This window comes from Hyperolius riggenbachi, chromosome 11 (genome assembly GCF_040937935.1).
Source record: "Hyperolius riggenbachi isolate aHypRig1 chromosome 11, aHypRig1.pri, whole genome shotgun sequence".
In the NCBI taxonomy this organism is placed as follows: domain Eukaryota; kingdom Metazoa; phylum Chordata; class Amphibia; order Anura; family Hyperoliidae; genus Hyperolius; species Hyperolius riggenbachi.
The window spans coordinates 120,522,388-120,535,577 of NC_090656.1; the positions used below are offsets into that span (position 1 = coordinate 120,522,388).

The following is a 13,190-nucleotide window of genomic DNA, read 5'->3' on the forward strand; positions in this document are numbered from 1 at the left end:
GTGATTTAGTAATAGACATCCATCAAACAGATTGTTTACATGACTGTTTAACAGATATGTAATTCCACGCTAGCAAAGCATGTACTGAAGTACAGATGGAATATTTTAGGTATTCAACCCTTGGACTATGTCCTAGCCCTGTAGAGTACTGTAATGTTTGGGAAAGTTCAGTCTGCCAGGCTTATCACCCTTATGCAGCTCCCTACCTTTAGTAAGGTCACATGATGGATGTTTAAACAGATCACTGTTCCATAAGTATTGATTTCAAAGATAACGCATGCATCCAAGTTCATGTAGTTCAGATATCGCTTAGTACTATCCACACTTGCAATGTTAATCCCTAATATGCACATAAGTCAAAAGGTGATCATCCTCCACCCAGTTGTCCTATTGTACCCTTTGGGAGTCTGCTGTTGCATTGTGAGCCAGGATGGGATGGCGCTTGGGCGGCCTGGGTACTGTCACTCTGGTGGCCGTAACTTTCATGACCCCTAGGGTATCATCCACTATGCGTTGCAGCCTAGTGCTGGATTCCCTCTTGCGCCTCAGTAGTGTCTAGGCACTTACTGTAACCTGGTGACTATTCCACCTAGACCGCCGGGTGTCGCTGTGGCGCATACGCGTGGTTGGACGTGATGACGCATCGTCCTCTGTATGCCTCCCCTTGGTCTCTGTGCACTGAAGCAGCGTGGAGCATGGGGAGCATGCAGGAAAATGGCGTGGCGTGCCCGGGCCGCCCGGCGCCATTATAGGCCAGCGATAGTTTCCAGCAAGGCACAACGCGAGCCTGCCCTGATGTTGCCGGTAATCTGACTCGCGAAACCAGTAGGCACTTATGGGCTCATCATCCCATCGAACCTGGCACCATTGGGGGAACTGCGAAACACCACTTGGAACTTTTACAACTGGATGGATGAGTATCACCTTTTGACTTATGTGCATATTAAGGATTAACTTCGCAAGTGTGGATAGTACTAACAAATATCTTTACTACATGAACTTGGATGCATGTGTTATCTTTGAAATCAATACTTATGGAACAGTGATTTGTTTAAACATCCATCATGTGACCTTATTAAAGGTTGGGAGCTGCATAAGGGTGATAAGCCTGGCAGACTGAACTTTCCCAAACATTACAGTACAGGGCTAGGATATAGTCCAAGTGTTGAATACCTGAAATATTCCATCTGTACTTCAGTAAATGTTTTCCTAGCATGGAGTTACATATCTGTTCAACAGTCACGTAAACAATATGTTTGATGGATGTCTATTACTAAATCACTGCATGGAAAATTGATCGTGGATCATATCCAACTTTGCTTTCTGACCATCTGACATTCTTGAAGGATATTGAACTAAGACCAAACAGGAATTGTGCCGAATCTTTTGGTGTGAACCCACCTTTTGAACGCTGCTTTATATGTGAAACATGTTCTCTATACCAGTGGTTTTTGCTATTGGTCCCCCGTGACATGCCAGATTGTGGTTTTATAGTAGATTTTTTATTAATGTGATTACAATAAATAGAGTGAAACTTTTTAAAAAATTATAATTGAAATAGCTCTTCCTTTTCTCTTGTCATAACATTTGGTATCATAAGGTCTTAGACCTAAAGGGAAGCATTTCTTTGAGGCTAAACCTAGACCTATAGTGTGATTATTTTTTCTAAATCGTAATGTAGTTTAAATTTCTATTCATAATTACAATCATAATTATGGCAATTACGGCGTAGCGATTTGTAGTCATAATTGCCCATTATGACCATCACTACTCCTACATTCTCTACAGTGTCCATGAATCATACAGCTATTACTAACCTCTGTCCTAGCTCTGACTAGCATGAGATCGGCATACAAACGAGAAAATCCTTCCCTCCGCTATCTGACTAGGGTGTGGGATCTCTTCCAGGTGGCTCTTGGTCCTTACAGTGCCAACCTGGGAGCAAATAATTTGTCATTCGACACTTCTGCCATAATATGGCATTGTTATTGCCCCTCGCATTTGCCTGCACTTGTTCAGCGAAAATACGACCACATGGAGAAAAAGAATGTGGCAAGGAGAAAGGCTCAACTCACTGAAAGATCAAGAATTAAATTCAGACCTGCTCATCCCTATAGCTTCTTTTTTGCATTGCAAATATAAGACTGATGAAGAGAAAGTTAACAGTTAACACAAGTAAAGTCAAAGGAAACAGACAACTTTCATATTTGACAGTTTGAAACATGCTCTGCAAATTTTGAGCGTTCATCATTGGTCAAAGCCCAAACACTTTGGCAATAATTAGCGATCATTGGCCAAAAAGATATAGCAGCATGGATCTTGTCAGATGGGTGACATCTGTCATTAATCAGCATATATTAATATTGTTGAGGGTCATTTAAGCACCAATTGTTAGGCAATATACTGTAGATCGGTCATTTTTAACAATATTTATCTGATGTGTGCATGTAGCTTTAGAGTCACATACAAACAGCAAAGAAAGTGAAATAAATTATAAGAACATAAGAAGAAAATTAGCAAGTAACAATGTTTTTATTTTCCTCTCTTTAATACCCTGGTATCCTTAGCTTTTCAAAACAATACTTTTAGCAACGACGATCACGTCTCCAGATGATACCCAGGCAGAAACTGAATATTACCAGTGTATAGCAATCCTTATTTAGCACTACAAAGCTTGCACAATCCTGGGATAGGGGAAAGAGAAGGGAAGCAGGTCTATTTCGGTGTGATAATACAATGGCAGTTAGATGAAAATACAGTTGTAGTGCATGAGAGACAGCTGCACAGTAATCCCAGTGTCATTCAGAATGATTGGCCACAATTCACTAATATCATGCTTGAGATAAAGAAGCAAGTGAAAACTTATCGACTCACATTGATCACTATTTTAACTATAATTTCACTAAAGAAACATGCCTTATTAAAGATTAGTGCTAAGTATTACCAATGAGGGAACAATCTAATGCAATTTTCCTCCTAAAATGCATTTTAAGCAACTAACAAGCAAGAACATACTCAAATTAATTTTGACAGGTTTTTGTTGCCTACTATTCAATAGCAGAGTGCTAAAAATGATTTTAAACAGAAAATAAAAAAAATATCTTCTGGGAGAACACTAGGAAAAAAATTAAACTAAATTGAATCGGGCCCTGAGAGTATGATCTTATCCCTTCAATCCTGAAAGACTCGTGCACACGTCCAACAAAACCACCTGATTGTCATTTAATTTTGGTCTGTTGGACAATATTCAGGCATGTGTACAAGTGGCAAATGACTTGACAAGTGACTGATAGCAGGGAGTTTGCCCGATCCATCTGACAGAACAACTCACACAACTGTTGGCATGTGTATACAAAGTGATTTGAACAACTTGCTTGTTTTGAATGTGGCCATATCATACAGTCCGTCATTTAGCTTGCGCATGCAGTGTGCAAATGAGTTGGTCATTTAGATGGTTTGTGTGTGGAAAATACAAGTTGTGTAGACCATTTGTCGTTGTGTCGGTTATGTCAGTGTGCTGGTCATGCACTTTGATGGATGTGTGCACCAGCTTAAAGTTATCAACTTAGTAGCCATTCTCACATACAGTGAATAGAGAAGCACAAGCAGGCAAAATATAGCTCTGCCTCTCCTGCTGCTGCCTCTGCCAGCATGATTACAGCCAGCTGTCAGGAGGATCCTATACATGGCAGCCAGGAAAGTATAGGGAGAGAGAGTGTATGTGTGTGTCTATGTGTGTGTGAGTGTGTATATGTGTGAATTTCCTTGTTTACATAAAATTGATGTCTCTCTACATCACTTTCTGCATAAAATACTAGAAAATAAAGCAAGTGACTCAGAATTCTCAATTTTACATTGCAGTCTCCAAAAACACACAACTTAGTGTCAGCTAAGGACATGCGACAGGTCTCTTAGACTTTGGAGATATTAACTCTTGCTTTAATCTTCGTGAATTGACATTTCACTTCATTTAATCCTGCTCTTAAGATAAGAATTGAATCCTTACTTTAGCAATAAATCCTTATCTTAAGAAGTGATGTCCTAACTTTATGACATCATAAGAAAAATTGTTAAGAAAATACTGAATGCTGGGCGCATGCGCTGCGCGCTGAAGGAAGGAAGCAGCTAGATGTAGCTCCGTACTTGCCGGGCTACAAAAAACGCCCGCAGGGGTAATTAGCACAACTTCAGAAGCCAAATTTTTCAGCCACCCCCTCATAAAGAAGCGGTGCATGTCCCAGAGAAAAAAGAACGGGGCTTTCAGGCGCCAGAGAGCTGTGACGGACTACTTCCTAAGGCCGCGGGATTCCAACATGCCCTCCCAAGATGACCGCGCCTCGCCCACGCCATCACAAGGCTCCTTGTCAGAAGGAGGCGCGGACTGGACATCAGCTAAACCAGAACGGTCACGCTCTCTGACCAAACGGGACCTGGAGGACAGTCTTGAACAAATGTACACCCGCCTTGCAGGTAAATTCCAATCGGAGCTCCGGCGAGTGGAGGCTTCTCTGACTCAAGAAATTGCGTCACTGGGTTCCCGGACGGATGTTCTCGAGACTAAGCACGATAAGTTATTAGCCTCGCACAAAACCCTTCAAAAGGAACATCATACTTTAAAAGTAACGGTGCAAACACTACAAGCGCAGTCAGAGGACCTGGATAACAGAAATAGGAGGAACAACCTCCGTATACGGGGCCTACCAGAATCCTATCAAGAGCTTACACCTCATGTTATGGCTATCTTCCAGAAACTGCTCCCAGATGCCGCCAATGAGGGCTTCATATGCGACAGGATTCACAGGGCTCTTAGAGTACAGCCCCCGCCTGAAAAACCACCCAGGGATATCGTCTTGTGCCTGAAGGACTTTTTAATCAAAGAGCAGTTACTAAAAGCAGCCAGATCTACCACCAACTTGCAATATGAGGAACACTTAATACAGATCTTCCAGGACTTGTAACCCACCACACTGGAAAAGCGTAAGGAGATGAAAAATATCACCTCAGTGCTTGCAAAGGCCCAAATCCGATACCGATGGGGGTTCCCCTTTAAGCTGATCGTTACGGAGAACGGAAACACCCATGTTGCTCAATCACCCAGTGATGGGAATAAGATACTACAAAAATTGGGCCTACAAAGAGCACCCTTACCACTGAAGGGAACACGTCAGAGATCACTCTCGCCCATCTGGTCTCAGAGCTCGCAAAAATCCAACAACCTGCAGGCATCTAGATCCTCCTCTCCAGATCCTCCGTGAATGAAGGGTGATATCTTCTTAAATTTTGTTTTTTTGCCTACTGAACCTTTTTGATACCCTAATGCAGCCCCGAACTTTATACTTTATATTTTTTGCACATAACAGGTGTAAACCTAGCAGTGACTTGTAACGCTTTTTTTTTCTAACATGTCTGGCAGCTTTCCCGAAGCCAGGCTCTGTGCAGTTAGCGTTACCCCCCCTCAGCCTACTCTTTCTGGGAGGCTGTTGATTCTCAGGACACATCCCCCACTAATAAGTGGGGACGTAGCCTGTAGATTTAAAAAACTTTGTGGTGATTTCTATCCATCAATGGACTCGGTCCAGGTTAATATGTTTTACCTGTTTACATTAGTTATGATGTTTATTTCTTTACAATATGATCAATCGCAGACACCTACTACCTATGACCCTCACTATCTTAAGGCTCGGAGCTCAGGACAGCTAGCAGATGACATAGCCTCTTGTATTCCTATAATGCGCTTCTTTTACCCCCCCATAACAATGACACTAAATATTATTAGTCATAACGTGCAAGGATTTAACTCCCCCAATAAACGCAGGACTGCATTCAGTCAATACAAACAATTAAAAGCAGATATCCTACTTTTACAGGAAACTCATTTTTCACAATCCCACCCCCCCCCCCCCTCTTTCCTGTGTAGAAATTTCAATAGATATTACTATACAACATATGGGAATAAAACAAGAAGTGTTGCCATCCTAATCAGAAATGGAGTCCAGTTTGAACTTAAAAGGATATATAAGGATCCTGAAAGTAGGTTCCTTATCCTCCAATGTACTCTCTCAGGCAAGGAGGTTACCTTATGCAATGTATATGCCCCACACTCGATGCAAGCTCAATTTTTTAAGGATCTATTTATTAAAATGGAAGGGTTTCAATCCAACCATTTGCTCCTAGCAGGGGATTTCAATTGTGTTTCAAACGCTCTGATTGACAGAAGCACTACCACGGAGGGAAGTAGAACTTTTCCTAAATCCCTACGTAAAGCACTGAACACAAATCAGATGACTGACCTATGGAGAGCATTCAATACAGGTGACAGAAGCTATACTTACTATTCGCATCCTCAAAACTCATACGCCAGACTAGACTATGTTTTTCTGTCAGCTGTCTTGATGACCAATGCTCAGTCCACTGATATCCTGTCGTGCGCCTGGTCAGATCACCAAATAGTACTGGGTTCATTGAAAACATTAGGTACCCCTTTCTTAACAGAGAACTGGCGTCTGAATGATTTATTACTGCAAGACCCAGGCGTAGTAAGTGAGGCCCAGTCTACTCTGGAAGAATATTTCATCCTAAACAATAAAGGTGAAGTGTCAAATACAACCTTATGGTCAGCCCATAAGGCTGTTATAAGGGGGAAGTTCATGCAAATGGCTTCCAAACGTAAAAAACAATGTTTTTTACGTTTTAATGTTTAGAGTCATGGTCTGTCGGTTGGTTGTCCTGGGCTTTGTAAGAAACGATATAAATCTTCTAATGAGGTGTCGACGCTTGATCTTCAGTTCGTGTTCTGAAGTAAAGTACAACCTACTACATATTCAGTTTGAAGTATCAGTAAATGTACTAACAGCACTTGGTTTATATGTTTAATGCGATGAAAGTTTTGACCTTGTAATGCACATAATCTTTTGCAAATAAAAACTAAGTGAAAGAGAAAATACTGAATGCTATAACACCATGTTGGTAACAGTAAAATCAGCCTAAAAACTTTATACAGACAGGAAATCATCATAGTGATTTTTTGCCATTATTTCAAATGGCAGAAGGATACTGTCCACATAAAAAAAATATATATATAAAGTAAAACACAAGAAAAATACTAAAATTCAGTACTAACCTGAAGGATTTGTTGAAGAAGGTGTGGAAGTAAACTGGGTAGATTGAGAAATAGTTGATGTGAGAGTTGATGATGACAATGGCGTTGAAGAAGGAGTGGATGTTACTTGGGTAGATCGAGAACTTGATGTTGATGTCAATGGCATTGAGGAAGGTGTGGACGTTTCTCGGGTAGAGAGAGAAGTAGTTGATGTGGGAGTTATTGATGTCAATGGCATTGAGGAAGGTGTGGAGGTCAATTGGGTAGATCGAGAAGTAGTTGATGTGAGAGTTGATGATGACAATGGCGTTGAGGAAGGAGTGGATGTCACTCGGGTAGAGAGAGAAGAAGTTGATGTGGGAGTTGTTGATGTCAATGGCGTTGAGAAAGGTGTGGAGGTCAATTGGGTAGATCGAGAAGTAGTTGATGTGGGAGTTAATGATGACAATGGCGTTGAGGAAGGAGTAGATGTTACTTGGGTAGAGAAAGAAGTAGGTGATGTGGGAGTTGTTGATGTCAATGGCATTGAGGAAGGTGTAGAGGTCAATTGGGTAGATCGAGAAGTAGTTGATGTGGGAGTTGTTGATGTCAATAGCGTTGAAGAGGGTGTAGAGGTAACTCGGGTAGATGGCAAATTAGTTGATGTGGGAGGTGATGTTGATGTCAAAAGAGTTGAAGAAAGTGTGGAGGTCAATCGAGTAGATCGAGAAGAAGTTGATGTGGGAGTTGATGATGACAATGGCGTTAAGGAAGGAGTGGATGTTACTCGGGTAGAGAGAGAAGTAGTTGATGTGGGAATTGTTGTTGATGTCAATAATGTTGAGGAGGGTGTAGAGATTATTCTAGTAGATGTAGTTGATGTGGGAGTTGATGTTGATGTCAACAGAGTTGAAGAAGGCATGGAGGTCAATCGGGTAGATTTAGAAGTAGTTGATGTAGGAGTTAATGTTGATGTCAACAGTGTTGAGGAAGGAGTAGATGGTATTGTGGTAGATCGAGAAGTAGTTGATGTGGGAAATGAAGTTGATGTCAGTGGCGTTGAGGAAGGTGTGGAGGTTTCTCGGGTAGGGAGAGAAGTAGTTAATGTGGGAGTTGTTGAAGTCAATAGCGTTGAGGAAGGTGTGGAGGTCAATTGGGTAGAGAGAGAAGTAGTTGATGTGGGAATTGTTGTTGATGTCAATAATGTTGAGGAGGGTGTAGAGGTTATTCTAGTAGATGTAGTTGATGTGGGAGTTGATGTTGATGTTGAGGAAGGAGTAGATGGTATTGTGGTAGATCGAGAAGTAGTTGATGTGGGAAATGAAGTTGATATCAGTGGCGTTGAGGAAGGTGTGGAGGTTTCTCGGGTAGAGAGAGAAGTAGTTGATGTGGGAGTTGTTGTTGATGTCAATGGCGTTGAGGAAGGTGTAGAGGTAACTCGGGTAGATGGCAAATTAGTTGATGTGGGAGGTGATGTTGACGTCAAAAGAGTTGAAGAAAGTGTGGAGGTCAATCGGGTAGATCGAGAAGGAGTTGATGTGGGAGTTGATGATGACAATGGCGTTGAGGATGGAGTGGATGTTACTCTGGTAGAGAGAGAAGTAGTTGATGTGGGAATTATTGTTGATGTCAATAATGTTGAGGAGGGTGTAGAGGTTATTCTAGTAGATGTAGTTGATGTGGGAGTTGATGTTGATGTCAATAGAGTTGAAGAAGGTGTGGAGGTTAATCGAGTAGATCGAAAAGTAGTTGATGTAGGAGTTAATGTTGATGTTAAGAGAGTTGAGAAAGGAGTAGATGTTATTCGGGTAGAACGAGAAGTAGTTGATGCGGAAATTGACGTTGATGTCAATAGCGTTGAGGAAGGTGTGGAGGTTACTCGAGTAGATCGAGAACTAGTTGATGTGGGAGTTGATGTTGATGTCAATAGAGTTGAAGAAGGTGTGGAGGTCAATAGGGTAGATTTAGAAGTAATTGATGTAGGAGTTAATGTTGATGTTAACAAAGTTGAGGAAGGAATAGATGGTATTGTGGTAGATCGAGAAGCAGTGGATGCGGAAATTGACGTTGATGTCAATAGCGTTGAGGAAGGTGCGGAGGTTACTCGGGTAGATGAAGAACTAGTTGATGTGGGAGGTGATGTTGACGTCAAAAGAGTTGAAGAAGATGTGGAGGTCAATCGGGTAGATCGAGAAGTAGTTGATGTGGGAGTTGATGATGACAATGGTGTTGAGGATGGAGTGGATGTTACTCGGGTAGAAAGAGTAGTAAGTGATGTAGGAATTGTTGTTGATGTCAATAATGTTGAGGAGGGTGTAGAGGTTATTCTAGTAGATGTAGTTGATGTGGGAGTTGATGTTGATGTTAAGAGAGTTGAAGAAGGTGTGGAGGTCAATCGGGTAGATCGAAAATTAGTTAATATGGTAGTTGATGATGACAATGGCGTTGAAAAAGGTGTGGAGGTTTCTCGGGTAGAGAGAGACGTAGTTGCTGTGGGAGTTGTTGTTGATGTCAATGGCGTTGAGGAAGGTGTGGAGGTCACTCGGGTAGATCGAGAACTTGATGTTGATGTCAAGGGCGTTGAGGATGGAGTGGATGTTAATCGGGTAGAGAGAGAAGTAGTTGATGTGGGAATTGTTGTTGATGTCAATAATGTTGAGGTGGGTGTAGAGGTTATTCTAGTAGATGTAGTTGATGTTGAAGTTGATGGTGATGTCAAAAGAGTTGAAGAAGGTGTGGAGGTAAACCGGGTAGATCGAAAAGTAGTTGATGTAGGAGTTAATGTTGATGTTAACAGTGTTGAGAAAGGAGTAGATGTTATTCTTGTAGATCGAGAAGTAGTTGAAGTGGAAATTGATGTTGAAGTCAATAGCGTTGAGGAAGGTGTGGAGGTTACTTGGGTAGATGAAGAATTCGTTGATGTGGGAGTTGATGTCAAAAGAGTTGAAGAAGGTGTGGAGGTCACTCGGGTAGATCGAGAACTTGATGTTGATGTCAAGGGCATTGAGGATGGAGTGGATGTTAATCGGGTAGAGAGAGAAGTAGTTGATGTGGGAATTGTTGTTGATGTCAATAATGTTGAGGAGGGTGTAGAGGTTATTCTAGTAGATGTAGTTGATGTTGAAGTTGATGTTGATGTCAAAAGAGTTGAAGAAGGTGTGGAGGTCAATCGGGTAGATTGAATTGTAGTTGATGTAGGAGTTAATGTTGATGTTAACAGAGTTGAGGATGGAGTGGATGTTACTCGGGTAGAGAGAGAAGTAGTTGATGTGGGAATTGTTGCTGATGTCAATAATGTTGAGGAAGGTGTAGATGTTATTCTAGTAGATGTAGTTGATGTGGGAGTTAATGTTGATGTCAAAAGAGTTGAGGAAGGTGTAGAGGTCAATCGGGTAGATCGAGAAGTAGTTGATGTGGTAGTTGATGATGACAATAGCGTTGAGGAAGGTGTGGAGGTTACTCGGGTAGATTGAGAACTATATGTTGATGTCAAAGGCGTTGAGGAAGGTGTGGAGGTAACTCGGGTAGATGGCGAATTAGTTGATGTGGGAGTTGATGTGGACGTCAAAAAAGTTGAAGAAGGTGTGGAGGTCAATCGGGTAGATTGAGAAGTAGCTGATGTGGGAGTTGATGATGACAATGGCGTTAAGGAAGGTGTGAATGTTACTCGGGTAGATCGAGAACTTGATGTTGATGTCAAGGGCGTTGAGGATGGAGTGGATGTTAATCGGGTAGAGAGAGAAGTAGTTGATGTGGGAATTGTTGTTGATGTCAATAATGTTGAGGTGGGTGTAGAGGTTATTCTAGTAGATGTAGTTGATGTTGAAGTTGATGGTGATGTCAAAAGAGTTGAAGAAGGTGTGGAGGTAAACCGGGTAGATCGAAAAGTAGTTGATGTAGGAGTTAATGTTGATGTTAACAGTGTTGAGAAAGGAGTAGATGTTATTCTTGTAGATCGAGAAGTAGTTGAAGTGGAAATTGATGTTGAAGTCAATAGCGTTGAGGAAGGTGTGGAGGTTACTCGGGTAGATGGAGAATTCGTTGATGTGGGAGTTGATGTCAAAAGAGTTGAAGAAGGTGTGGAGGTCACTCGGGTAGATCGAGAACTTGATGTTGATGTCAAGGGCGTTGAGGATGGAGTGGATGTTAATCGGGTAGAGAGAGAAGTAGTTGATGTGGGAATTGTTGTTGATGTCAATAATGTTGAGGAGGGTGTAGAGGTTATTCTAGTAGATGTAGTTGATGTTGAAGTTGATGTTGATGTCAAAAGAGTTGAAGAAGGTGTGGAGGTCACTCGGGTAGATCGAGAACTTGATGTTGATGTCAAGGGCGTTGAGGATGGAGTGGATGTTAATTGGGTAGAGAGAGAAGTAGTTGATGTGGGAATTGTTGTTGATGTCAATAATGTTGAGGAGGGTGTAGAGGTTATTCTAGTAGATGTAGTTGATGTTGAAGTTGATGTTGATGTCAAAAGAGTTGAAGAAGGTGTGGAGGTCAGTCGGGTAGATTGAAAAGTAGTTGATGTAGGAGTTAATGTTGATGTTAACAGAGTTGAGGATGGAGTGGATGTTACTCGGGTAGAGAGAGAAGTAGTTGATGTGGGAATTGTTGCTGATGTCAATAATGTTGAGGAAGGTGTAGATGTTATTCTAGTAGATGTAGTTGATGTGGGAGTTAATGTTGATGTCAAAAGAGTTGAGGAAGGTGTAGAGGTCAATCGGGTAGATCGAGAAGTAGTTGATGTGGTAGTTGATGATGACAATAGCGTTGAGGAAGGTGTGGAGGTTACTCGGGTAGATTGAGAACTATATGTTGATGTCAAAGGCGTTGAGGAAGGTGTGGAGGTTACTCGGGTAGATGGAGAATTCGTTGATGTGGGAGTTGATGTTGACGTCAAAAGAGTTGAAGAAGGTGTGGAGGTCAATCGGGTAGATCGAGAAGTAGTTGATGTGGGAGTTGATGATGACAATGGTGTTGAGGATGGAATGGAGGTAACTCGGGTAGATGGCGAATTAGTTGATGTGGGAGTTGATGTGGACGTCAAAAAAGTTGAAGAAGGTGTGAAGGTCAATCGGGTAGATTGAGAAGTAGCTGATGTGGGAGTTGATGATGACAATGGCGTTAAGGAAGGTGTGGAGGTTACTCGGGTAGATCGAGAACTTGATGTTGATGTCAAGGGCGTTGAGGATGGAGTGGATGTTAATCGGGTAGAGAGAGAAGTAGTTGATGTGGGAATTGTTGTTGATGTCAATAATGTTGAGGAGGGTGTAGAGGTTATTCTAGTAGATGTAGTTGATGTTGAAGTTGATGGTGATGTCAAAAGAGTTGAAGAAGGTGTGGAGGTAAACCGGGTAGATCGAAAAGTAGTTGATGTAGGAGTTAATGTTGATGTTAACAGTGTTGAGAAAGGAGTAGATGTTATTCTTGTAGATCGAGAAGTAGTTGAAGTGGAAATTGATGTTGAAGTCAATAGCGTTGAGGAAGGTGTGGAGGTTACTCGGGTAGATGGAGAATTCGTTGATGTGGGAGTTGATGTCAAAAGAGTTGAAGAAGGTGTGGAGGTCACTCGGGTAGATCGGGAACTTGATGTTGATGTCAAGGGCGTTGAGGATGGAGTGGATGTTAATTGGGTAGAGAGAGAAGTAGTTGATGTGGGAATTGTTGTTGATGTCAATAATGTTGAGGAGGGTGTAGAGGTTATTCTAGTAGATGTAGTTGATGTTGAAGTTGATGTTGATGTCAAAAGAGTTGAAGAAGGTGTGGAGGTCAACCGGGTAGATCGAGAACTTGATGTTGATGTCAAGGGCGTTGAGGATGGAGTGGATGTTAATCGGGTAGAGAGAGAAGTAGTTGATGTGGGAATTGTTGTTGATGTCAATAATGTTGAGGAGGGTGTAGAGGTTATTCTAGTAGATGTAGTTGATGTTGAAGTTGATGTTGATGTCAAAAGAGTTGAAGAAGGTGTGGAGGTCAACCGGGTAGATTGAAAAGTAATTGATGTAGGAGTTAATGTTGATGTTAACGGAGTTGAGGATGGAGTGGATGTTACTCGGGTAGAGAGAGAAGTAGTTGATGTGGGAATTGTTGCTGATTTCAATAATGTTGAGGAAGG

The 13,190-nt window shown here is 41.7% G+C and overlaps 1 protein-coding gene across 1 annotated transcript in view; it reads right to left on the reverse strand.

The window, feature by feature from the left end:
- The window catches only part of LOC137537713 (intestinal mucin-like protein), a 280,540-nt gene extending 272,950 nt beyond the window's left edge, over positions 1–7,590 (reverse strand). The window contains exon 1 of the mRNA XM_068259654.1: positions 7,121–7,590. Within this exon, the coding sequence (XP_068115755.1) occupies positions 7,121–7,337 (217 nt within the window). The 5' untranslated portion in view covers positions 7,338–7,590. The remainder of the gene's footprint in view (positions 1–7,120) is intronic.
- Positions 7,591–13,190: the final 5,600 nt, after the last annotated feature.